The sequence below is a fragment of the Armigeres subalbatus genome, chromosome 2 (genome assembly GCF_024139115.2).
Source record: "Armigeres subalbatus isolate Guangzhou_Male chromosome 2, GZ_Asu_2, whole genome shotgun sequence".
NCBI lineage: Eukaryota > Metazoa > Arthropoda > Insecta > Diptera > Culicidae > Armigeres > Armigeres subalbatus.
In genome coordinates, this window is record NC_085140.1 from 298,313,760 (window position 1) to 298,338,117 (window position 24,358).

Below are 24,358 nucleotides of genomic sequence, written 5' to 3' on the forward strand. Positions count from 1 at the left end.
CTGTAGAACACTTCGGCAGGCTACCTTATCAGGGCCCTGCAGGGTTGCACTACCTACTTCGTGTTGTAGGAGCAGCCTTCTCGATGTTGGCGTGATGCAGCGCAGTGTGCAAAGTTTTTGCGTAGAGTCCCTCGCTGGCACTCGGATGATGATCATCCGCCTCTAACATGGGTAACAAACGCTGTTGTGAGCAGCTCCTAAAAAGGGAAACAGTTTCCGACCATTGTACTCATCATGGTTGGTTACTCGATCTTCCATAAGGCTGCTCGTACCCCGGCCTGCACCACGGGGAAGTAGGGATAGGAGTTGCTGGGTAGGAGACTAAGAACTGCGAAATGAGGTCTATTTTATTACTTCATTTATCATTTACAAAAATAAATAATTAAAAAATCTTCTGAATTCATGAACATTCATACCTTTCAGATAGTTTCTTATCTTTGAAATAATTATTTGAATTTAATACAATAAAAATTTAATCAGATTTGCAAAAAAAAAAAACACATTTTATTATCAGTTTGAATGGGTACCTGAACTCAATAACAGAAGCAGTATAATACTGGTCTCTGCAATAAATGTTGCTGGGTCAAAACTAGAATAACGAAATTCAACGCTGCCAGTGTCGAACATGAAACACGTGATCTATCACGGCGTTTTCCGCGAAAGTTTCCCACAGTCCGCAGGTGGCAATCAACGGCGATGTCTGCACTAATTATTTTATAATGTAGGACAACAAACGACGTATTACGGGCCGCGACTACTGAGAAACTCACAGATTCCTCGAAAACAGTCCCGGTAGCGATACAATCTGCTAAATCACCATCCCGTTTCCAGTTGGCGTTGATGGTCGATGTTTATTTATCTTAAAAGAGCTTTTCAATCCCATTCGCATACATCGCACCTCACAACAAGAGCTTTAGTTTGGCAATGAAATGTTTTCCGCAATTATTATGCAAAACTATTCGATAAGTTTGCTTATAATTGTTTTGAGTATTACTGGGAAAGGATATGGCTAATCAGGTAAACCACCTCTGACGGAGTTTAATTTTAGCACTCAAATTGATGACGTACCATAGGGCTTCTCTTTTTATAATCCTCTTGTTGAGATTACAGTGTCCGGTAGCTTGTTAAACACTGTCAGACTATCACAACTATTTGCAATATAAATAAAAGTAGGTGACGATGAATGGTCTCTAGTATTATTTCACCTGTCCACGGAACCTAACCGCGCTGCATCCCGGAGTAGTGTCGCGTCTCCCACTGATAACACTGCAACGATCCACCATATATCAATTTAAAAATGTCCTCTCGAAGTCGTGTATTCCAAGTTCAAGTTCAATGGCTGTCGACGGTTATCGTAATTGCAATGAGTGTACTGTCGGCTTCAGCGAATGGCTCAACCAAATGGTCCAGTCTGATGCGTACCTTTCGGAATGCTTCTACTCCGATTAATTTGGAAGCATTTCCGGGCGAGCTGTGCATGAGAAGCTGTGAGGACACTCGGCCGCGAGTGTGCTACTTCAACTGGGTGCTCGAACATTACCACTCGATGGGCCCGTAAGTACAGAATGCGGTGGCGTTGTGGGTTGTGGGAGGGAGAGGAATGATATGGCCCAATCAACGAAGCTAGTGATAGTGTTTGTGAATCGAGTTTTATTGGCTCTTAGGATATTACACAGTTTTAATTTAAAGCACTCGGAGCTGACATATGAATCAATGTAACAGTGGATCCCAGATATGAAATACAAACTTTGAATGATGCAATGTGTTGTATTGTATTGGTGGAGTGAAATATGTAGGTTATATCTTCTATGCATTATATATTCAAAAATGTAACGATTTTCGAAAATATGTTTCACTTGTCAAAACGCCCCAGTGTAGGCATGACGATGTGCCCTCACCAACTGGAGCGCGGCGAGCCTGCAGCAGTTGCTTCCAAATGATATGGAAAACTATTGAAATGTAATTCACACCTGGTTAAATGGGCTTATGTTGGTTTTTTAATGTTAAGCACATAATGATGTGTAACCTTTTTATTGAATCTATGACAAAAGGTCGAAAGACATAAGGTCTAAAGGACAAATGGTCGAAAGACAAAAGGTCGAGAATACAAAAGGTCGAAATGACAAAAGATCCTGAAGGTCGAAAGGGACGAAAGGTCGAAAAGGACAAAACGTCGAAAGGGACAAAATTTCGATCAAGAACAAGTTAATAATTAGTTGAGTGTTGGAGACGAGCCAGCCTAGGGCTAAAAGTCTCCTTAATAAAGACACAAAAAAAGTTGAGTGTATTCCAAAGGAATTTGTGCTATGCATTTAACTTCGAGCAGAAATAATAACACACTCATTTCATGAATCAAAGCTGATGAATGAGCCATTTTCAAAGAAGGAGAAATTACTATGAAACAATATTATGAAGATATTGTTAATTTAGGAAATGAATAAAACTTGTATTGCGCGAGACAGAGTTGTCCTATACAATTATCATTGCCTTTTTATTTTTCACTTTTTTTAAATAATTGAATAAAATGCATTCAATGAGGCACGCTTCAAAGATTATACCGAAGACCAGATGTCGCATCGATCTGTCAGTTATATGTATATTAAAAATTGTGTAATTTTTTGTTAAAAACTGTGTAATTTTAATCTTATTGATCTTTTGTTTCTTTCGACCTTTTGTCCCTTTCGACCTTTTGTCCTTTCGACCTTTTGTCCCTTTAGACCTTTTGTTCTTTTCGACGATTGTATAACATTTCACCAAAAACTATTTGCGGAATTCATTTTCGCGGTCGAACATTTCACGGAATAACATTTGGCGGTTTGTAACATTTCGCGGTACGACATTTGGCGGGTTGTACCTTTTCGCCGAATAACTTTTGGCGGAATGTACCATTTCGCGGAATATCAATAATAATAGCTTATTGTTCATTCAGCACTTCCACAATTATTACCTGCGAAGTTTCGCACGAGATTAACACGTTAAAACTGTTATAACTAAAAAAGGCGAAAAAACATTTTCGATAAATTTCCTAGACCGGACCAGAAGTTGAACCCAGCCTCCTTCAGCATAGTCTTGCTTGGCAGCCACGCATCTTTCCGCACGGCTAAGGACGGCCTCCCAGAATACGCAGAAGTAGTTTTCTCTCTTTGCCTTGTTACGGATAAACGTTTTTATGAATAAGCCGTTACTCCTCCCTTCGCCTTATACCTGGCAGACGCGTTGACGTGTTTCGGAGAGTTGATACATTCCGCGGAATGTCGTACCGCGAAGAAAATTCCGCGAAGTGTTTTTCGGCGAAATAGTATACAACCCTTTTCGACCATTTGTCCCTTCGATCTTTTGTCTTTCGCCGTTTTGTCTTTCGACCTTTTGTCACTAACCCTTTTTTATTATTATACCGTCTTACCCTATGGGGAAGTGCATCGAATGAACACAATGACCTTTGAACGGTGCGCTGTTTACTAAAAATGAACACTCTTTCATACATCGAGTTAATTCAAAATAAATTTCAGCACCGCTCAAACTTCAAATAATGAACCTATGTGCTGCCCTATATACGCAAATAGCCAGCATGAGTTAACCGCCAGAAATTTCTGTGGCGAAAGACATCTAACGCGAGTTTTGTCAATATTACACGCAAACCAAAAATTGGTGCTAAAAAATGCAAGGGTCCCGTTAATGCAATCTCTGCATACGATTAATGCAGAAATTGTGATAAACAAACTGAGAAGAATTTGCATTGACTTTTCTTCATGTAATTTCGACCACCACAATCAAACATATGTGTGTCCAGTTACTCTACACTGCCTACAACATAACACACATTACATCAACCATCTATCAGACAAGTAAATCAGATTCTACAAAATCCCTTTGAGTCCGTGTATTTGTCGTAGACTAAATAGCGACAGTATCTCTCTAGTCATTGTATGAGTTTACCGATGCGTACATACTGCTACAATGGAAGCGGTTCAATAATGCTGTATATTGTAACCTGCTATCATTGCACCATCTTCACTTTGCTTGCACTCGCATCGCTCGAATAACGCGCATTCAAACATTTTTTCATCATTTTCTGGAATTTTATTTGTCCTAGTCGCAATTTGATCGGAACAGATAAAAAATTCGGTCTGTGTTGGTATGTTCCTCTTTATAGCTGAAGTTTTCATGGATATCCCATTGCTTAATCATGGAAAACTATTTCATAGAAGAACTGCCGATAAGCCAGGAACCCACGCCTTTCATTAAAACCAAAACCAAAATCCGCGAAAAAAACGACAGAATGATACGGTGATATTGCGTTCGTAATCCCAGATGAAGACAGCAGAAGAAGAGCGTCACCAAAAATAGAGCCGGCTTGTTGCATTGCAAGTGGAAGATTATGCCGGAAAGTGGCACCCGATTATGCTTGTGCATGTGTACACTTACTGGTGGGACACGCTGGTTTGTTTTGATTATAAACGTCATCTGGGAAGCTGGGAAGTATCTGGGAGCCCACCAATACATGCACGATATGTTCGTAACACTACTACATGCTCATAATAATTATTGATACAAATACAGATCCAACATGCGTCATATGCACTAATACCATCAAGAAGTCTCCAATCTTTGCGATCTCATTTTCATGCAATACCCTCGTAAACAGTTTAATGCAAGATTTGCATGGGCCTCGGATTAATGCAAGCAAGGAATGAAATTAATGCGAGATTGCATTAAAATCTTGCAGATTCTGGTTGGGTGTGGAACATGGAACTGCAAGTCGCTAGGCTTCGCAGGTTGCGACAGGATAATCTACGATGAATTACATCCCCGCAACTTCGATGTCGTAGAGCTGCAGGAAATCTGCTGGACAGGACAGAAAGTGTGGAAAAGCGGGCATCGAGCGGCTACCTTCTACCAAAGCTGTGGCACCACCAACAAGCTGGGAGCCGGCTTCATAGTGCTGGGAAAGATGCGCCAACGCGTGATTGGGTGGCAGCTAATCAACGCAAGGATGTGCAAGCTGAGGATAAAAGGCCGTTTCTTCAACTATAGCATCATCAACGTGCACTGCCCACACGAAGGGAGATCCGACGACGAGAAAGAAGCGTTCTATGCGCAGCTGGAGCAGACATACGATGGATGCCCACTGCGGGACGTCAAAATCGTCATTGGTGACATGAACGCTCAGGTAGGAAGGGAGGAAATGTATAGACCGGTCATCGGACCGGATAGTCTGCATACCGTATCGAACGACAACGGCCAACGATGCATAAACTTTGCAGTCTCCCGCGGAATGGTAGTCCGAAGCACTTTCTTCCCCCGCAAGAATATCCACAAGGCCCCATGGAAATCACCTAATCAAGTAACGGAAAACCAAATCGACCACGTTCTAATCGACGGTAAATTCTTCTCCGACATCACGAACGTACGCACTTACCGCAGTGCGAATATTGAATCCGACCACTACCTCGTTGCAGTATGCCTGCGCTCAAAACTCTCGACGGTGATCTACACGCGTCGGAGTCGTCCGCCGCGGCTAAACATTAGGCGGCTACAAGACGGTAGACTAGCCCAAGACTACGCGCAGCAGCTGGAAGTGGCACTCCCAACGGAAGAGCAGCTAGGCGCAGCATCTCTTGAAGATGGTTGGAGAGATATTCGATCCGCCATTGGAAGCACCGCAACCGCTGCACTAGGCACGGTGGCTCCGGATCAGAGAAATGACTGGTATGACGGCGAATGTGAGCAGTTAGTTGAGGAGAAGAATGCAGCATGGGCGAGATTGCTGCAACACCGCACGAGTGCGAACGAGGCACGATACAAACGGGCGCGGAACAGACAAAACTCGATTTTCCGGAGGAAAAAGCGCCAGCAGGAAGATCGTGACCGTGAAGAGACGGAGGAACTGTACCGCGCTAATAACGCACGAAAGTTCTATGAGAAGTTGAACCGTTCACGTAAGGGTAACGTGCCACAGCTCGATATGTGTAAGGACATAAACGGGAACCTTCTTACAAACGAGTGTGAGGTGATCCAAAGGTGGCGGCACCACTACGAAGAGCACCTGAATGGCGAGATGGCAGACAACGGTGGCGGTATGGTAATGAACCTAGGAGCACGCGCGCAGGACATGCGACTTCCAGGAGGAGATCGGCCGTCTGAAAAACAACAAAGCCCCTGGAGTTGACCAACTACCAGGAGAGCTGTTTAAACACGGTGGTGAAGCACTGGCTAGAGCGCTGCACTGGGTGATTACCAAGGTTTGGGAGGATGAGGTTCTGCCGCAGGAGTGGATGGAAGGTGTCGTGTGTCCCATCTACAAAAAGGGCGATAAGCTGGATTGTAGGAACTACCGCGCAATCACATTGCTGAACGCCGCCTACAAGGTACTCTCCCAAATTTTATGCCGTTGACTAACACCAATTGCAAGAGAGTTCGTGGGGCAGTACCAGGCGAGTTTCAGGGGCATTCTCGAGTCCCTTCGAAACCCGTAGAGGGTTACGGCAAGGTGATGGTCTTTCGTGTCTGCTATTCAACATCGCTTTGGAGGGAGTAATACGAAGGGCAGGGATTGACACGAGTGGTACGATTTTCACGAAGTCCGTCCAGTTATTTGGTTTCGCCGACGACATTGATATCATGGCACGTAACTTTGAGAGGATGGAGGAAGCCTACATCAGACTGAAAAGCGAAGCTAAACGGATTGGACTAGTCATCAACACGTCGAAGACGAAGTACATGATAGGAAGAGGCTCAAGAGAGGTCAATGTGAGCCACCCACCACGAGTTTCTATCGGTGGTGACGAAATCGAGGTGGTTGAAGAATTCGTGTACTTGGACTCACTGGTGACCGCCGATAATGATACCAGCAGAGAAATTCGGAGACGCATAGTGGCTGGAAATCGTACGTACTTTGGACTCCGCAAGACGCTCCGATCGAATAGAGTTCGCCGCCGTACCAAACTGACTATCTACAAAACGCTTATAAGATCGGTAGTTCTCTACGCACACGAGACCTGGACGATGCTCGTGGAGGACCAATGCGAACTGGGAATTTTCGAAAGGAAAGTGTTGCGTACCATCTATGGTGGGGTGCAGATGGCGGACGGTACGTGGAGGAGGCGAATGAACCACGAGTTGCATCAGCTGTTGGGAGAACCATCCATCGTTCACACCGCGAAAATCGAACGACTGCGGTGGGCCGGGCACGTAGCCAGAATGTCTGACAGTAATCCGGTGAAAATGGTTCTCGACAACGATCCGACGGGAACAAGAAGGCGAGGTGCACAGCGGGCAAGGTGGATCGATCAGGTGGAGGACGACTTGCGGACCCTCCGCAGACTGCGTGGTTGGCGAAGTGCAGCCATGGACCGAGCTGAATGGAGAAGTCTTTTATGTGCAGCACAGGCCACTCCGGCCTTAGTCTGATGATAAATAAATAGACACAAAACAGTAAATACAAGTGTGCACTTAATCGTAGCTTAGGTTGCTACTCATTCTTGAAGAAAGTGAATAAATCCACTAAATTGCCACTCACAAGCAGTTATAACTCGAAACGAATAACTATTTATTATATCCACTTGAACCTAATCACGTTTCGTACTTTGTCCACAGAGCATGTAAACGATGCGCGGATGGGGTTCACAGCGATTGCTATCACCATGCCTGTCTCACGGCGGACGGAGTCGAACGTGGCGTGATGTCCATCAACCGCCAGATACCGGGTCCAGCGATACAGGTCTGCAAGGATGACCTCATAGTGGTGGACATGACAAATGCAATGGGCGGAACGGCGACTGCCATGCACTGGCATGGACTGCATCAGAGAGAAACTCCCCATATGGACGGAGTACCGTTCATAACGCAGTGCCCCATTGAGTTCTTGAGCACGTTCCGGTACGCCTTCTGGGCGACGGAGCCGGGAACGCAATTTTATCACTCGCACGCTGGTCACCACAAAGTGAACGGCCACTACGGGGCCATGATCATTCGTCAACCGGAGGTGAATGATCCCAATGCGAATCTTTACGATTTCGATCTACCGGATCATTTGATTGTGGCGTCTGACTGGATGCACGTGGACGGTGAAATGTTTATGCCGGGACTGCCAAACAGCGGTGGCATCTTGCCGGTGAATCTGCTGATCAATGGACGGGGCACGTGGACGAAGGCTAACGGGCAAAGAACGAACGTCCCCCGTGAGGTGTATCGTGTGCGAAAGGGTGGACGTTATCGGTTCCGTTTCATCAATGCCGCCAGTCACATCTGCCCCCTGGAGTTGCAGATTGCTAACCACACACTCGAGATTATCGCCAGCGATTCCTACAACTTACAGCCCATCAGTGCCAACACGCTCGTGTCGACGTCTGGCGAGCGGTACGATTTTGTCGTGAATGCTGATCAGATAAGTGGTAAGTAAAGACAATGTCTAGACTAGACCGCTTTTTTAATTTTTGAAGACGGTGACTATGTAAAGATTCAGCATCAATCACTGAGATAGCAAGCGTGCAAAAAATATCATCTGCGTTATCTCCCCCTATATCCTCGGCTGCGGAAGTAGATACAATTTATACATTGCCATATTATATAACAGTGATTTAACAGAGTCGTCCTCTGGGGAATTCATGACCCTGTTTGCTATTTCGTATTTAAATTTACAAGCATATAATTTACGGTTTCTCCTCTTATTAAAAATAAACCGTATTTCTCGTAATGTCAATTAAAGAATGTTTTACTGAGGGCCATTTTCCATATGTTATGGGATGTCACACAGGCTGTCAGCCTAGATTTGGAGAAATGCAAAAAAAGTCTAGATCCCCAGATGGAACATTCTTGCTTGACCACGACATGAAAGAGCATGTTGGAAAATGTTCAGTTGAAACATTTTATCCACATTTGTTGAAAGCCAAGTATTGGGGTTTTTCTTTCTATTAACATAGTAGGTAAATGCTCAATAGAGGTATACGTTTCTACAGTGCAGGGATTACTTTTCTTGTGGAGCAAAAAGAAACATGGTTATATTTAATGATTTAAATTTTTATTGATGTTGGTTAGATATTAGCAAGAGAAATAACACCGGTTCTCTTACTTTCCTCCGGTGACTTCAGCAACGGTTCCAGCAATCTTCGCGACGTTTCCAGCGTTCTTCTTGACCCATTTCCAGGCGTTGCTCAACCATCCGTTGGCTACGTCCGGATCAACTCCATTCTCCACCAGAACTCCGTGCAACTCCTTGACTAATTCTTTGGGCAGTTCCTGTTCGGCCTTGGGCATGGCAACGGCCACAGCCACCAGCATAGCGAGAACGATGACGAGTTTCATTTTAGTTTGTTTTCAATTGGTTGGTTATCACAGTTGAGAACTGAATAATGTTGATCTGACAAGAAGCACCAATTTATAGCGACCAATGCGTATTTGAACAGCTGTGGTTCCTTTAAACTGGATATAAATTCTTTTAAAATATTAAATGTGTTGTGTTTGCAAATTTCACAGATTACAGGTTTCACTTTTTCAAACATTCCCGTTGCGCACTCGTGTGATTAAGTAAATATCAAATTTGACGCAATTCTTCTTTATGCTTGATTAGGTTTCATTTGTTTGTTTTGCTGGTAGAAAGCTGATCATCTTGCGTAATATGGGAGCACTGTTCCATTCTCCATCTAACTAAAAAAAAAAAACATCACGAAATGAAAGAACAGAGCATCGATTTCGACGGATCTATCCTCAAGAATGAGTTGGGTTTTATTATTTACATAGCGTATTATTTTAAGATATTTTAACCCTTTATAAGGCAGTGGCAACTATATTGCCACCAACAAATTATATTTTTTCTATTTATTAACAAGAGCTCTGCCTATAATTTCCCATGTAGTGGCTTTATTTGCTTCCTAGTTACACCCCAGATGAATTTGAGCCATAAAAAAAATTGAAATGTCAATTTGAGAACAGTTTTTTTTACGAACAGATCGTAAGTTTTGAGTGGAAGAAGGATTTTCAGTTATAATTCGTTAATAAACCCAGATTAATCCACCTAGTGGTGATGGTGCCTTTCTCGACTTTCGTAAAATGTGTTTGCTTGAAAGTAGATGAGCTAGTAGTTAGGAGTAAAAAAGAAAAACTTCTTTGTCCGTTCTATGAAAATCGGATTATTTCAAGCAAAGATATTGTAGATCCAGTTGAAAACGCGAGATCTCGGTTCGGTTTTCAACTTGATCTATAATATGCTAATAAGAATTTCGACATTTTTTTTCCTTTTTCAATCTTTTTGATGTACATACCCCTGTTTTATTTTACCCAGTTATATATTTTAAGGATATCACATTTGGATGTTTGTTAAACTGAAGCTCTGACTACACAAAAAGAGTCATTCCCATCAAGCGAGCGGAGGGCAATATTTGTTATGATATAAATCTCGTGACCGTCTTTCGTGGAAGCATCCGGTAGTTCGTTTTCGGAGGGAAATTATAGCCTTTCGGTTCAACTTTGTACCACAAGAAAGGCAAAAAGTATTTTTGCCATAATTTCTAAGGTAATATTCCAAGCTGGCCAATTTTCAATAGAAAATAATAGAATAGGATTCTGCGTCCAGTGCAATTTGTTGTGAGTAAATCGATTGAGGGTAAGTGCATTAAAAATGAGCTAGACTTTTTTACGCGCTTTTTTATAACATAAAGTATTTTGGCCATAATTTTTGTGCCCATAGTCCGATGTGTCCGATTCCAAATTTTCAATAAAAAACAATACGATAGGATCCCGCGTCGAATGGAACTTGTTCGGTTGAGGATAAGTACCAAAAAAGTGAGCTAAACTTTTCGCACTTTTGGTGCGCGCACACACAGGCATACACACACACAGAGACATCATCCAGTTCGTCGAGCTGAGTCGATTGGTATATAACACTACGAGTCTTCAGGCCTTCTGTAAAAGTTTGGTTTTGGAGCGAACATATAGCCTTTTCGTATACTTTGCAGACAAAAGGCAAAAATAGTGTTTCGACCATAACTTCCGATCCCATATTTCGATCTGGCCAATGTTCAATAGGACACATTGGGACAGGATTATCTATGCGTCGAATGCAACTTATGCGAGCAAATAATCTGAAGATAAATGCCTAAAAATGAGTGACATTCTTTACGCGATTTTTTCGTAAAAGTTTGCATTTTAGCCATAACTGACCAATTTTGAATAGGAAACAATGGGACAAGAATCTGCGTCGAATGCAACTTGTTGCGTGTAAATCGATCAAGGTTGGGTGTCCGAAAAATAGGTGACATTTGTTTTGTGATTTATCAATTAAAAAAAGGTAGTTTGGCCATAACTTCCGATCCCATAGTCCGACCTGGCCAATTTTCAATAGGAAACAATGGGAAAGGATTCTGCGTCGAATGCAATTTGTTGCGAGCAAATCGGTTGAGGATAAGTGCCCGAAAAATGAGTGACATTTTTTACGCGATTTTTACGTATAAATTTGTATTTTGGCCATAACTTCCGATCCCATAGTCCGACCTGGCAAATTTTCAATAAGAAATAATGGGAAAGGATTCTGCGTCGAATGCAATTTGTTGCGAGCAAATCGGTTGAGGAAAAGTGCCCGAAAAATGAGTGACATTTTTTACGCGATTTTTACGTATAAATTTCTATTTTGGCCATAACTTTCGATCCCATAGTCCGACCTGGCCAATTTTCAATAGGAATGGGAAAGAATTCTGCGTCGAATGCAACTTGTTGCGAGCTCAGACCCGACCGCATTGCGTAGGCAAGAGCACGCGAGTGATTTGACTATGCGTCCAATTTGGGAATCTCGAGCTCGTTCAGTAGCCTCTATGTTGCGAAGGCCGACGGAGGTCCTTCGTAGCTTAGTTGGTTAAAGCACCAGTCTAGCGTACTGTAGGGTCATGGGTTCGAGTCCCATCGAAGGGAAAGTGGTTACCTCCAATACATTTTCCAAATCAATATCTTCCACATAACGTACATATTCACATATGAGTTTTCATAACATCATAATTGAATGTCAGAACAGGATTTTTTTAAACAATCTTGTTTTTTTTTTACTTGATATAATCAAGTTGCCCAAGTGGATCTGGGGAGAACCAGCCCCCCGCCCCCTCTTATTTACGCCACTGTCGACATGTGTCGCCGTTCAGCGCTGGTAGTTACTATCTACTCCCCCAAAGACATCATGTTGTGCGTCCGCGAGTACAGTTTTGCACTGCCTTCTCTCATATATGGGTCTTGATTCTTCATTGAAAGTATCTAACTTTGGGTAAAACTTTGAGAATGGTACACAGCAATATAATGCCTCACCAGTTAACGCATACAGTCTGGTTACCATTTTGGGCACCTTCACTAAGCTTCCCAACCAATGGAGGCAGGATTTTTTCTGAATATGTTTACTACGAATTGCACAGGACTTCGTCCTGCATGAACTGTTGAAGACATCCGTTGAGAGACTTCATGAGAAATTTCAGTAGAGATGAAAGAAATTTCTGAAATACTTTATGACGAAACGTGGGGTGAAACTTCTAATGCACAGATAAAAATATGTTGTGATTTTAAATGTATTTTCATGCACATATTTGGAGCATGCAAATAAATGTAACATTCAATCGATCCCACTATTCTTTCAAATCGAAATAAATTTAAAAGGTGCTTGCTTGTAAAATTCAATAAAATTTAATTGAATATCGAATGTTAATCCGTTTGATGGGGTGAGCTGCAATTTTACACGTCGTTGAATTTTCAAAATTATTTGCTGTGTGGTATTTCTGATGGAATTCTTGGATAAATTAATGAGGACCTCTTGAAGAAGTTAAGAATTCTCTGAGAAATTACTGGAGGCATTCTCGAAGAAATTCCTGGAAGAGTTGTGCAGAATTGGGTTGTTTAGGGGTATCGGTGTTTTTACATATTCTGAATCTTTCTGTCTTGAACATAATCTGTGAATTAGAAAAACATACACAGCAAATAATTTTGAAAATTCAACGACGTGTGATATTGCAGCTTATCCCATCAACCGAATTAACATTCGATATTCAATTAAATTGGATTGTTTTTTACAAGCAAGCACCGTTTAAATTTATTTCGATTTAAAAGAATAGTTAGATTGATCGAATGTTACGTTTATTTGCAAGCTCCAAATATGTGCATGAAAATACATTTAAAATCACAACATATTTTTATCTGTGTATAAATAAAGGAAAAAATCTGAATCTGCAGGAAAAACTGAGCTGAACTCCAATTTTCCAGAATTTGTGGAGCCCCGGAACTATTTTTAATTTGCATTTTAAATTTATATGGGACTAAAAATTTGTTCTTATGTTGCATGGGCAAACTGTCATTTTATGAATGTTAGTGTCATTCTATCGATTGAAATGTCTTATTGTTTGCTATACAAAAATGTAAATAAAAGGTTTACAAACAAATAAAAATATGATGGAGATCAGAAAAGCATGCTCTTTATGGTAAACTGTAAAAAAAACTCATATTTTTCTTTGCTGAACAACCCAATCCCAGAGTATTTCTTAGAATGTACAGAGTACTTCCTTAGAAGTCTCAAAGGAAATAGGTAACGGTGCTTAATTCCGAAATGGGGAAATATTAATTAAATCAAACAATAAAAACTTTGGAACTTTCTAAAACGCAAACTAACTCGTCACAATATAGAATGAAAATGGCACAAAAAACAGCAAGGCATCGGTGTGATATTGTGACGCCCCCAAGCCACCATTTTTAATGTGGAAAACAGGAGAGCCTTCGACAGTTCGATTAGAATCAGAAGAACGTTCACGCTGATTTCCCACTGCAAGATTATTATGAGAAACCCTATACAGTAGTGGAATAACCTAAACTCTTTTTAAACGGAATGTAGGTACCTACTCGAGAGCCACTCCGCCGGTCGTCGTAGTCGAATGAACGAGCAAAACGCATTACTTTCGAGCATCATTCAGTTCTTGTCGGAGCGCAGATAAAAGATGAAATTTAATCCTCGTCACAAGCAGACCCCGTCGAATCGTGATGGGGTGCGCCTGAGGAGAAACTCTCAAAAGTCATCGTTCTTTATTCACGTACGTACGGTTGACGCGGAATCCCTCTAATCAACACTAGGGTTTGCCTGTTGGGGTTGCTTTTCCAACGCAGAAGGCATTGTATCTTCCTGGTGTAATTATGGACGAAGAATATAGATTTCGTAGGGTTCACTTATCTTTCAAATCTAACAACTTTACGATAGACTGCCAATCGAAGGATATCCTCTTGTCTCAAGTATTCTGCTCATGACACGTTGGCGTTTTGCAATCTGTTTGTACCTATCTTTGATATAAAGATGATATTGCATTGAATGGATCATCTTTTGTTGTGGATGGATAGGTAAATGAGGTGGATGTGTATTGAATAAAATTGAACTTATGTAGCCAAGGTGTAAAAAATGGAAATTGGGTTCTTAGTGATTGTAAAATTCTTTGGGTCAAGAATAAATCTGCTAAGGGCTTATAACATAGGTCCCAATTTGCATTTGCTTTTATTCTCTCAATCAGATTCGAGCATTTTAACCTGAGAGTTTTAACCAGTACTGGAAAAAGTCGTGATCGTCATAAGACAAAGAGCAAAGCCCCTTCCTCCTATTTCAGGCGACCAAATGAAAAAAAATCGTAGGTTCTTTGATCAATTTCGCTAGAAAGGCAGTCATGAAAGGATGTTGTGCTTTATATTAAAATTCAAATTTTTAAATTATTTTAATAAATATATGCGAAGGATAGGGACTAGTTAATCATATTCCTTTAATTCAGTCAGTTGAAAGTGGTAATAAACATAAAAATACAGCAGATATTGCACACTTCCATGCCCTGTCATAGGACAAACATTTTTTGAGATTTTTGTGGCATTGCATTCATCCTTCGCGTTTCTATTGACCTATTGAAAGGGGCAGATACCTATGTAAGCATCGCGTGACATTTCTCATTGAAAATGAGAAATTGCAGTACTGGTTTAATCGTTCCAGATATTGATGACTAGTCAGTTTAATCTGGTTTCCTACCAGTCTAAGTTCAATATTATATTTTACTAGAGGTGAAAATCACCAAACTGAGTTGCCACTTACCAAACATTTCAGAACTTTTCATCACTTCACCGAACGAACTGGTCGTTTCAATTATGCACCAGCTCATCAGATAGCTTTCATCAAGTGTCGTTTTCATTTTTGCTGTTTACACAACTCAACAGCCTCCAAAATTAAAATTGTAATTCGTCACCTCTACCACCCCGGACGGTGGACAACCAATTCCGTCAACGCCCAAAACCAACCCCGTGTGCTCGTTCTTGTGCTGTGTGGTAATCCGAGGGATGAATGGTACACAAAGTAGAACGGAAGTGTGAAAATTTGAAATAGCCTCGTCTGGCTTTAGGGAAATCCGCAGAGCTCAGACTCGGGACAAGTGGCTGGGATGAAGAAAGGCGACACCACTTTCGCCGACGACGACGGAGACCTAGGGTCAAAGCCAACCAACCAACGTGTTTTTTCTATGCTTTATTATTTTCTCGTTGAATGGGAGTAAAAAAACGCTAGGTGACAAATTGGTGGCCTCGTTTGTATGGGTTAATGCTTGACTCGGCGCCGAATTTCTTGGCTTGTTTTGCGGGCTGGCAGTCTTTTTTTAGAAAACGAATTTTTTCGGGTCTGTTTTTGTTGTTTGTTCTGTAAGCCATCAGACTTGGTGATAGGTTCGCTTTATAACTTGGATGAACTGAATAATTTAGCAATTTGAGACATACTTTTTACATTTTCAAGAGTCTCACCACTGAAAGTTTTATTCTTCTTTAAATCGTGTATAATCAATATTTAAAAGAATTTTTAAAACTCTTGTCTTTCGGACGAAGTCCCAAAATCAACTGATATACAATGAAAGGCAAGCTAAGGCAAAGAAAAAGAGGTGTCAACGACGTTATGCTGAGCAATTTAAGAATGATGGCAAGAATGATCGTAATAAAACTAATAAATTTACGACACCAAGTCCACACATCAGAGTGCCTCATTTTATTAGAACCAGTAATAATAAAATGACAACTCAACGAAGCCACTTCGCCCTTCGTGATGACGATAACCATTCTTTTAACCTACCGATGGACAGAGAGTTACTTGCAGCTGCTAAGGAACGTTTTTCGCGTCCGCCTCCAACACTGTATCGACCAATTGCATTCCAGAGAGGAGAAATTCTGAACCCGTATCCTGCTTCTGACCGTCCAACGACATCCAATACTCCTAATCAATCACCAATGCGCTTGGTTGGGACCTGTGCTTGCCAGTGTTTTTGCCAGAATTGACGAACTCCTTAGAGGAAGGTATTGAATCTACATGTATTAAATGTAATATTCATAGCATAAGTGACGATGACAGAATCACTGACATGACTGTGGTAGCAAGTAAAAATGATCACGAAGTCCCTAATGAAATTTTAATATACTGTCAAAATTTTAACCGCATGCGAGGTGCTGGCAAAATTAATGAAATTCACAATAAAGTATGTACATGCGCTTACAATATTATAATTGGTACACGGAGAAAAAATTATGGTAGACTCAACCATAATTTGGTTTATTTCAACCAATATTTTAGGTTGATTTAGCGCCAAACAAAATCTTAGTTTGATTTGACCATGAAGATAGTTAGAACAAACTAAAATAGTCAGTTGATTTTTTCGCAACTTTTCAGTACATTCAACCAATATTTAGTTTGATTTAACTAATATGTTGGTTGTTTTATTTTGACAGTTCGTCAAACAATCTAAACTCTAGGTTGTTTCAAACAGAAATTCCAGCTTGATACAACCAAATACTAGATTAAATCAAAGTTTAGATTTGCTTGATTCAAACTAATGTTTTGATTGTTGTTACATATGCATATTCCCACCCGTTCCTCCTTCCATTTAGATTTTTCTTTTAACTAGAACAAAATAATCAACAATTGGTCTTTTTTTACAACATGCATGTTTTATTTTTAGCCAAATACATCATTTTTATGTTTTATGTTCCGTATCCATGTTTCCTGGAAGAAAAAAAAAACAAATAAATAATTGTGTAGTCTAGCTGTTTACACACTTCTTACCAAAGAGTTCCAACAGATTAATGTTCTTCCGATAAACCACAAGAAGTGACGACTATGGACGGAGGAAATAATCTCAACGCTCATGCTGTACCTGAAAACATAAGCAAAATAATCCCGATACAGACGATTATGATTTACTTCTAAAGAAGATGTTATATTTACCCGCAATTTCAGATAATCCGGAAGAACACAATTGAAAAAAAAAACAGCTTGTCTCATCAACTTTGGTCTGTCGGGGAGGAACAAGATTTTTTTTCACACCAGCAGCTAAGCGAAAAAGTCTCTGACAATTGAACAAACTAAAGCTTTAGTTTGTCTAAGACATAGATGTGGTTTGTTTTATTGGTAAACATAAATAAAGTTTGAATCAATTTTCTTTTTACGTTAAATCAACCTTATAGTTTATGTTGTTATCAAGCTGTCAAACCAGCAACAAGTAGACTTATATATGGTTGAAATAAACTAGAATGTAGGTTGATTCAACAGAAAAATAAGATTACAAACAACCATAATCAATGACTAATTAACATATTTTTTCAAGTTGAATCAACCCAATATGGAGCTTGATGTCAAACAAAAAATAACGTTTGAATTTACGAATATACATTTAAAAACAACCAAAATCATAGGTTAAAAAACAACCAAACTATTGGTTGTTTCAAACTAAACCGATTATTCTCCGTGTAGAAAGTTAGGTTGGTCAACCCTACCGCTTCCGTCATATGAATCTCGGTGCCTACTAATTAATATCGAAACACTTAAGAAAAGAAGAGAAGTTGGTTGTGTAACATTCGTTAATGGTTTAATCTCACATCAGATAAAAGCAGAAAGCCTTCTGTCAGGCTTGAACTTTTATGCACCTACGCGTACCTTGAGAAATCGTGACTTATTATAGCCTATTCAGATTACGCCATTAATGACATAATAATTGGCGTTTCAGGGTAAATACGCTTTATGATGTCATTATTTACGTAATATTCCATACATTTTGCGCTGTCAAAAGATACCCGCTAAAAAGAGTCAAAAAGAATTTATTACGAACAATTATTACGAGAGAGCTTTCGTTCTAACCTGTTCTAACTGGAATGCAGGGAGAAATTCAACAAAACAAAACTGACAAGCGTCACGCTCTCTTTGCCAGAGAGAAAATTCTCTCTGTTTTCATTTCGTTTCGTAGTTGACAGTCATGCTTTTTCTGTCGCAGCAGGGTCGAATGCATGTTAGATGGAAATCTTCTGAGCGCTGAAGAATAACTCGGATTGTGATGGTTTTGTGGAAAGCATTTTATATGATGAAAAATAATGATGATAATTATTTATTCTCCACTTATTCAACATGAATTGTTTAAAAAACAGATGCTCTCTGGAATTAACATGAAGTATTTAACTTAAACCTAGATTTAATAGAACAAATCGAATAAATTTTCAAAGTTCAAGGGCCAATGCGGAAGACAAGTTAAAACGTAGGAATGGTTGTAAAACGAATATATTTGATGAATAAACATGATTTCATAAATTGTTTCAATTCTGCTCCTTGAATGGCTTAATATACTTTGGATTTCAACATTTTTCACGTGGGACAACTGTACGATTTGCATGGGATGTATATATAAAGTAGAATAACCTTAAATAAAACATGGATTGGTAATGCATTAATTCATCCAAAATCCAGTTTAAATTATATCACATTCACACGATTCGATGTTGTTAGAAGCTGTATCATGGATTGTCGAGTAGAACGCAATGGTTCAGTTTCCATTTTTGGAAAAAAATTAAATTGCTGAGTTGCCCTTCATACATGGAGATACTGGTGGAAATACATTTTAGTTCGATAATATTTCTTGAAAATTGGTCCAATCGTCCTTTTTTTTATTTATTTGTGAGTATCTAAATTTTTCAAAAGTATCTAAATTTTTCTATCAAATCTCCGTACAGAATCAAAATACTTTTTAAATTTAAAAATAAATTGTGGAATAGTCTGATTCCCCTAAGAACGGCGCACCCAACTATAATGAATGTAGCTTCGCTCATTATCCTTAATGAGAGCTTCAAATATTCTTCAAAAATCCCTTTTCATATTTTTTTAATATTTTTTTTTCGTAGAAACTTTGTTCAGAAAAAAATGTTCGATTGTCGCCACACAAATGCTTGATTTCGCAAATTAAATTTTAAAACTCTCCTTGAATTCAACCCTGTATTAGCGTGCAAATGAGGAAGCATGGAAACGTCAAGATATATTATCTTGCTGCAGTCTGAACACCTCGTAATAATTGGATACCCTCTCACTTAACAAAGTCATAAATAGCCCAATCTGAATAGGCTATTATTTCAACTAAAACTGCAATGCACATCCTATGCTAGAAATGGACCGCTCAACTCTATGATGAACATATATAATAAATATTGTGAGGTCATCGACATATCAATGTCTAACACGCTAGTGAGGAAAACAATGAATAGTATAGCATAATAGTTGTCTAGTGATTAAAACAGATAGTGTTTAAGTGAAACAATGTGTTTGTAGTCTACAATGCTTGACGAAATAAATAAATAAATAAAAAGCGCGATTGCATTCAGTTCAAATTTCAAACGCATTTATTAGGTTTGCTTCGAATGTGAATAAATTTCCGTCTTTATTATCAGAAATATCACAGAAATGTTTAAATGGTAAATTTCCACCGATGCATCTGAATTTGTGCGGAGATGCCATTCGGCATACCGCAATTTTACAAATCGGACATATTTGACAAAATTCAATTGTGAATTGCCTGTTCAGATTATGAGCTTTATGACATTATAAAAAGTATCTTGATCTCGATCTTGATGTCAAAGTTCAAAGTTATTATCTTTTAATATTTCACGTTAGATACTTCAAAATTTGAACAGAAGAGGCTATGAGATATGCCAAGATTTGCACAGCCGACTACTCGGTAATACTTTTCGTAGAAAGTATGCATTTGCCATAAAAAAGTTAAATTTACTATTTTTTTTGCGATTCCTGATAATAATTCCTGGTTTACAGTTGGCGTTGAGTGAAAAAACGGCCTACTTTTCCATACCATTGACATAGGTGCTTTAATGAACATTATGCAACTCAAATGGGTTGCATAAAATTCATTAAAGCACTCATTTGGGTGCTATAATAGAAAACCAGCATTAGAACAATAGCTACATGGTACATAGCTACATTAGAACAATAGCTAACAGCAGTGCAGTTGAAATTACCATATTGATGGTTTAAATTAAATGCACAACGCCACTTGATTTGTGCAGACTACATAGTGCATTTATTTTTAACGAAATATGTTGTAAAAATTACTATGGATGCAAATAATGGTATGACAGCAAAAATACCATGCCCATGGTCAAGGTAACAATACTATAAAGTTAAATTGACTATCTTGGCGCGTTTAAATTAATAGTGATTATGCAGTCCTGAGAGAACCAAAACAAATAATCAAAATCAAAGCAAATCGTTCGGATTAGAAAAAAAAACAATGTTTGACCTTTTTCAACTGCTTTATTAGTAACATCTCCATAAATATTCGAACACTTTATAAAATTCCGTTGTATGCGGGTTTAAGTTTGTATTTTCACCTCTTTTATTTTACGCGGCACTAGATGTTTGTTCAACTTATCGTAAAGCCGATGCCGAAAACCATTCTCTACTGGAGGGAATGTTGACTGCTTGGGTGACGAAATTTCGTCTAGACAAGCATTCTGAAAATTCACCATGGTTATCATCCACGAGATTTTCAATTCTGCAAATAGACAAATGAAGAGTTTACTTCTGACAGACATAACAGAAACAATATCTTACCAATATGATTCCCAGGAAACAATTTTGCGAGCACCTATTGATGCGATTTGAAGAGAGAATATACGGGGTTATTTAATGTTGGTGCGAAGCGCCTTCAATTCGGGTTTTGAAACTTGCATTAAAAATTGGTATGATAGTATTTTATACTTCTATTCTATGTTAAATTAATTTTCTTACTTCACAAAACCAGCACCAGAGAAGCGTACGAGAATGGCGTCCTTTACTGATTATTCTTCTGACAGCAGTACCATTATTGTTTGTTAATAATACCATGAACCATTGACAGCATAGTATTTTTAACACAAAGAAGTAGTCAATTTAAATGCAACTTGAGTCAATATAAAAACATTTTAAAATAGTTATTTTAAACATGATTGCATAGTAAAAATTACTACATTATTGATTTCAGTGTACCCAGAGTGTAAAATAATCGAAATTTTTTGGTGAAGTCCATTTTTCTTCATTTGTCAGTTCACTTCCGACACATTCATAGTCGAATCTGGACAGTAAATATTCAGTTGAATATTAGTCATTGAATATTTATGCACATTTTACAAATTGATAAATTATCTGAAAGCTGAACACGTTTCAAATGAGTAAAGTGATTTATCACACAGGACTGAATTCGATTTTCATCCGCGAGGCACTTTCAACGGTAAACATCAACATAAACAATGCTAATTATGTTTTTTCTGCACATAGTAAACACACTCAGTGACAGTCGAATGAATGAGTCTTGGAGTAGTCGTCTGACTATGTCATTCTATGTTTTGAATATTCATGCGATGTTTGTCAAAATTCGGACCGAAGTTGCTTCATGAAGAAGAATATTTTAAGCTCTGCTGCTACCTTTGCAAATGTTCGGCCGACAATATCCATGTCATCCGCGAAACAAATAAATTGACTGGATCTGTTGAAAATCGTACTCCGGCTGTTACACCCGGTTCTCCGCATAACACCTTCTAGCGCAATGTTGAACAACAGGCACGAAAGTCCATCACCTTGTCTTAGACCCCGGCGCGATTCGAACGAACTGGAGTGTTCGCTCGAAATCTTCACACAGTTTTGTACACCATCCTCCGTTGCTTTGATCAGTCTGGTAAGTTCTCAGGGAAGCTGTTCTCGTCCATAAATTTCCATAGCTCTACGCGGACTATACTGTCGTATGCCGCCTTGAAATCAACGAACAGATGGTGTGTTGGGACCTGGTATTCACGGCATTTTTGAAGGATTTGCCGTACAGTATAGATCTGGTCCGTTGTCCAGCGGCGGTCAACGAAGCCGGCTTGATAACTTCCCACGAACTCATTCACTAATGGTGATAGACGACGGAAGATGATCTGGGATATCACTTTGTAAGCGGCATTAAGGATGGTGATCGCTCGAAAGTTCTTACACTCCAGCTTGTCGCCTTTCTTGTATATGGGACATATTTATAACCCCTTCCTTTCACTCCTCCGGTAGCTGTTCAGTTGCCCGGATTCTGACTATCAATTTGTGCAGGCAAGTGGCTAGCTTTTCCGGGCCCATCTTGATGAGCTCAGCTCCGATACCATCCTTACCAGCTGCTTTATTGGTCTTTAGCTGTTGGATGGCATCCTTAACTTCCCTCAAGGTGGGGGCTGGTTGGCTTCCATCGTCCGCTGAACTGACGTAGTCATCTCCCCCGCTGCCTTGACTTTCACTGCCTGCACTCTCAGCGCCATTCAAATGTTCCTCGTAGTACTGCTTCCACCTTTCGATAACCACACGTTCGTCCGTCAAGCTGCTCCCATCCTTATCCCGACACATTTCGGCTCGCGGCACGAAGCCTTTGTGGGATGCGTTGAGCTTCTGATAGAACTTGCGTGTATCTTGAGAACGGCACGGCTGTTCCATCTCCTCGCACTCCGCTTCCGTTTATAAGTTCCACGTTCTGTCGGGTACCTTGCTGTAGCGCGACCGCCCGCGCTGCGTCCTTCTCCTCCAGAATCTGTCTGCACTCTTCGTCGAACCAATCATTCCGTCATTTTTAATATAATGCTCAAAAAACTTTTCTTTAAATGCACCAAATGTACCAGCCCCAATGAAGCCTCGTAGTTGAAGAACATTCCATATTATCGTCTTTCCAGATGACTATAGGATACGAGTGCGAGCCATCGGACCATGTGACAACCGAAGAATCAGCCAGCTTGCCATTTTATCCTATCAACCGATGTCAGTGCCTGAAGAGGATATTGCTTTCCTAAACAAAACGAGTCCCGATTTTCATGAGTCATTATTTGCAGATGATGTGGTAAGATAATTAATCTGATTACCATATTGAGTAAATTAGTTTTGAGCTGTTGTCTGTTTCTAGTTTGTCAACCATCCTAATACAACATGTGGAGTCTCGAAACCTGATGTTTGCATCACAGATTTCCAGGCATATGAAACCGAGGACGCGATTATCAATGGTACTCCGGACAAACAATTCGTTCTGGGGTTCGACAATTATCCGATGACTTTTGAAAACGTGTTTGGAGTTAACAGTCACGAGCATTTCATGAGTAAATTAACCCATTTAACAATGTTATGAGTCCATCTAATCTTAATTGCATTATTAGACATCCGCGGAGATATCGTACTCCAAGGAGTAATCAACAATATCAGCTTTACGTATCCGCCCTTCACGCTGCTCACTCAACCGGACTTAATCACCGAGGACATGTTCTGCACTGAAGACTACTTCCCGGAGCGGTGTCAAGGTCGGGATCGCTGCACCTGTATCCATCGACTGAAAATCCCTCTTAAAGCGCTGGTCGAGCTTTACATTCTCGACTTGACCAGGGAAATCAACGATATCAATCACCCGTTTCACTTGCACGGATACCAAATGTACGTGATGGAGATGGGCCAGAACCGATCGACGCCGATCACAATGGAGCGAGCCCAGCAGATAGCGCGGAAGCAATCGCTGCAACGGACACGAGTGACAACGATGCCCCCGAAGAAGGATACCGTATCGATTCCCAGTAAGGGCTATACCCGAGTGCGCTTCCTGGCCGATAACCCTGGATTTTGGTTGATGCACTGTCACTACGAGTGGCACACGGCCGTTGGGATGGCACTGGTGGTGCAGGTTGGCGAGCCAGAGAGTTTCGTTAAGCCGCCCAATGGGTTCCCCACGTGCAACAAATATACGCCAAATGTGGAAGAGGCGCTATTTGGAGCGTGAGGTAGCGTTTTTGGTTTCTATTTATTTCTGTTATGTACTGGTTCAATGATCTGAAAATACATTTTTGTAAACTGTTGCGAAGCCGTTCTTCTTATTGGCTTCTCGAGAGCTTGTTGCTTTCTGTCCGTATATTCTTGAGCTATGGGGAACGATCCCAGGGGGTCATTGGTGTGTTGCGAATAACAAATTTTTAAAAGGGCCAGATTTTTCTTGGGTCAATCCGTCACATTTCATGTATTATATTTTTTGAAAGCATATGAAATTGC

The 24,358-nt window shown here is 40.1% G+C and overlaps 1 protein-coding gene across 1 annotated transcript; it reads left to right on the top strand.

The window, feature by feature from the left end:
- Positions 1-1,182: 1,182 nt before the first annotated feature.
- On the top strand, positions 1,183-24,168 carry LOC134212466 (uncharacterized). The gene is made up of 5 exons (XM_062690363.1): positions 1,183-1,554; positions 7,597-8,393; positions 23,008-23,171; positions 23,235-23,424; positions 23,482-24,168. The coding sequence occupies exons 1-5, from the start codon at positions 1,298-1,300 to the stop codon at positions 24,090-24,092; spliced, it is 2,019 nt and encodes a 672-aa protein (XP_062546347.1). The 5' UTR covers positions 1,183-1,297; the 3' UTR covers positions 24,093-24,168.
- The last annotated feature ends 190 nt before the right edge of the window (positions 24,169-24,358 follow it).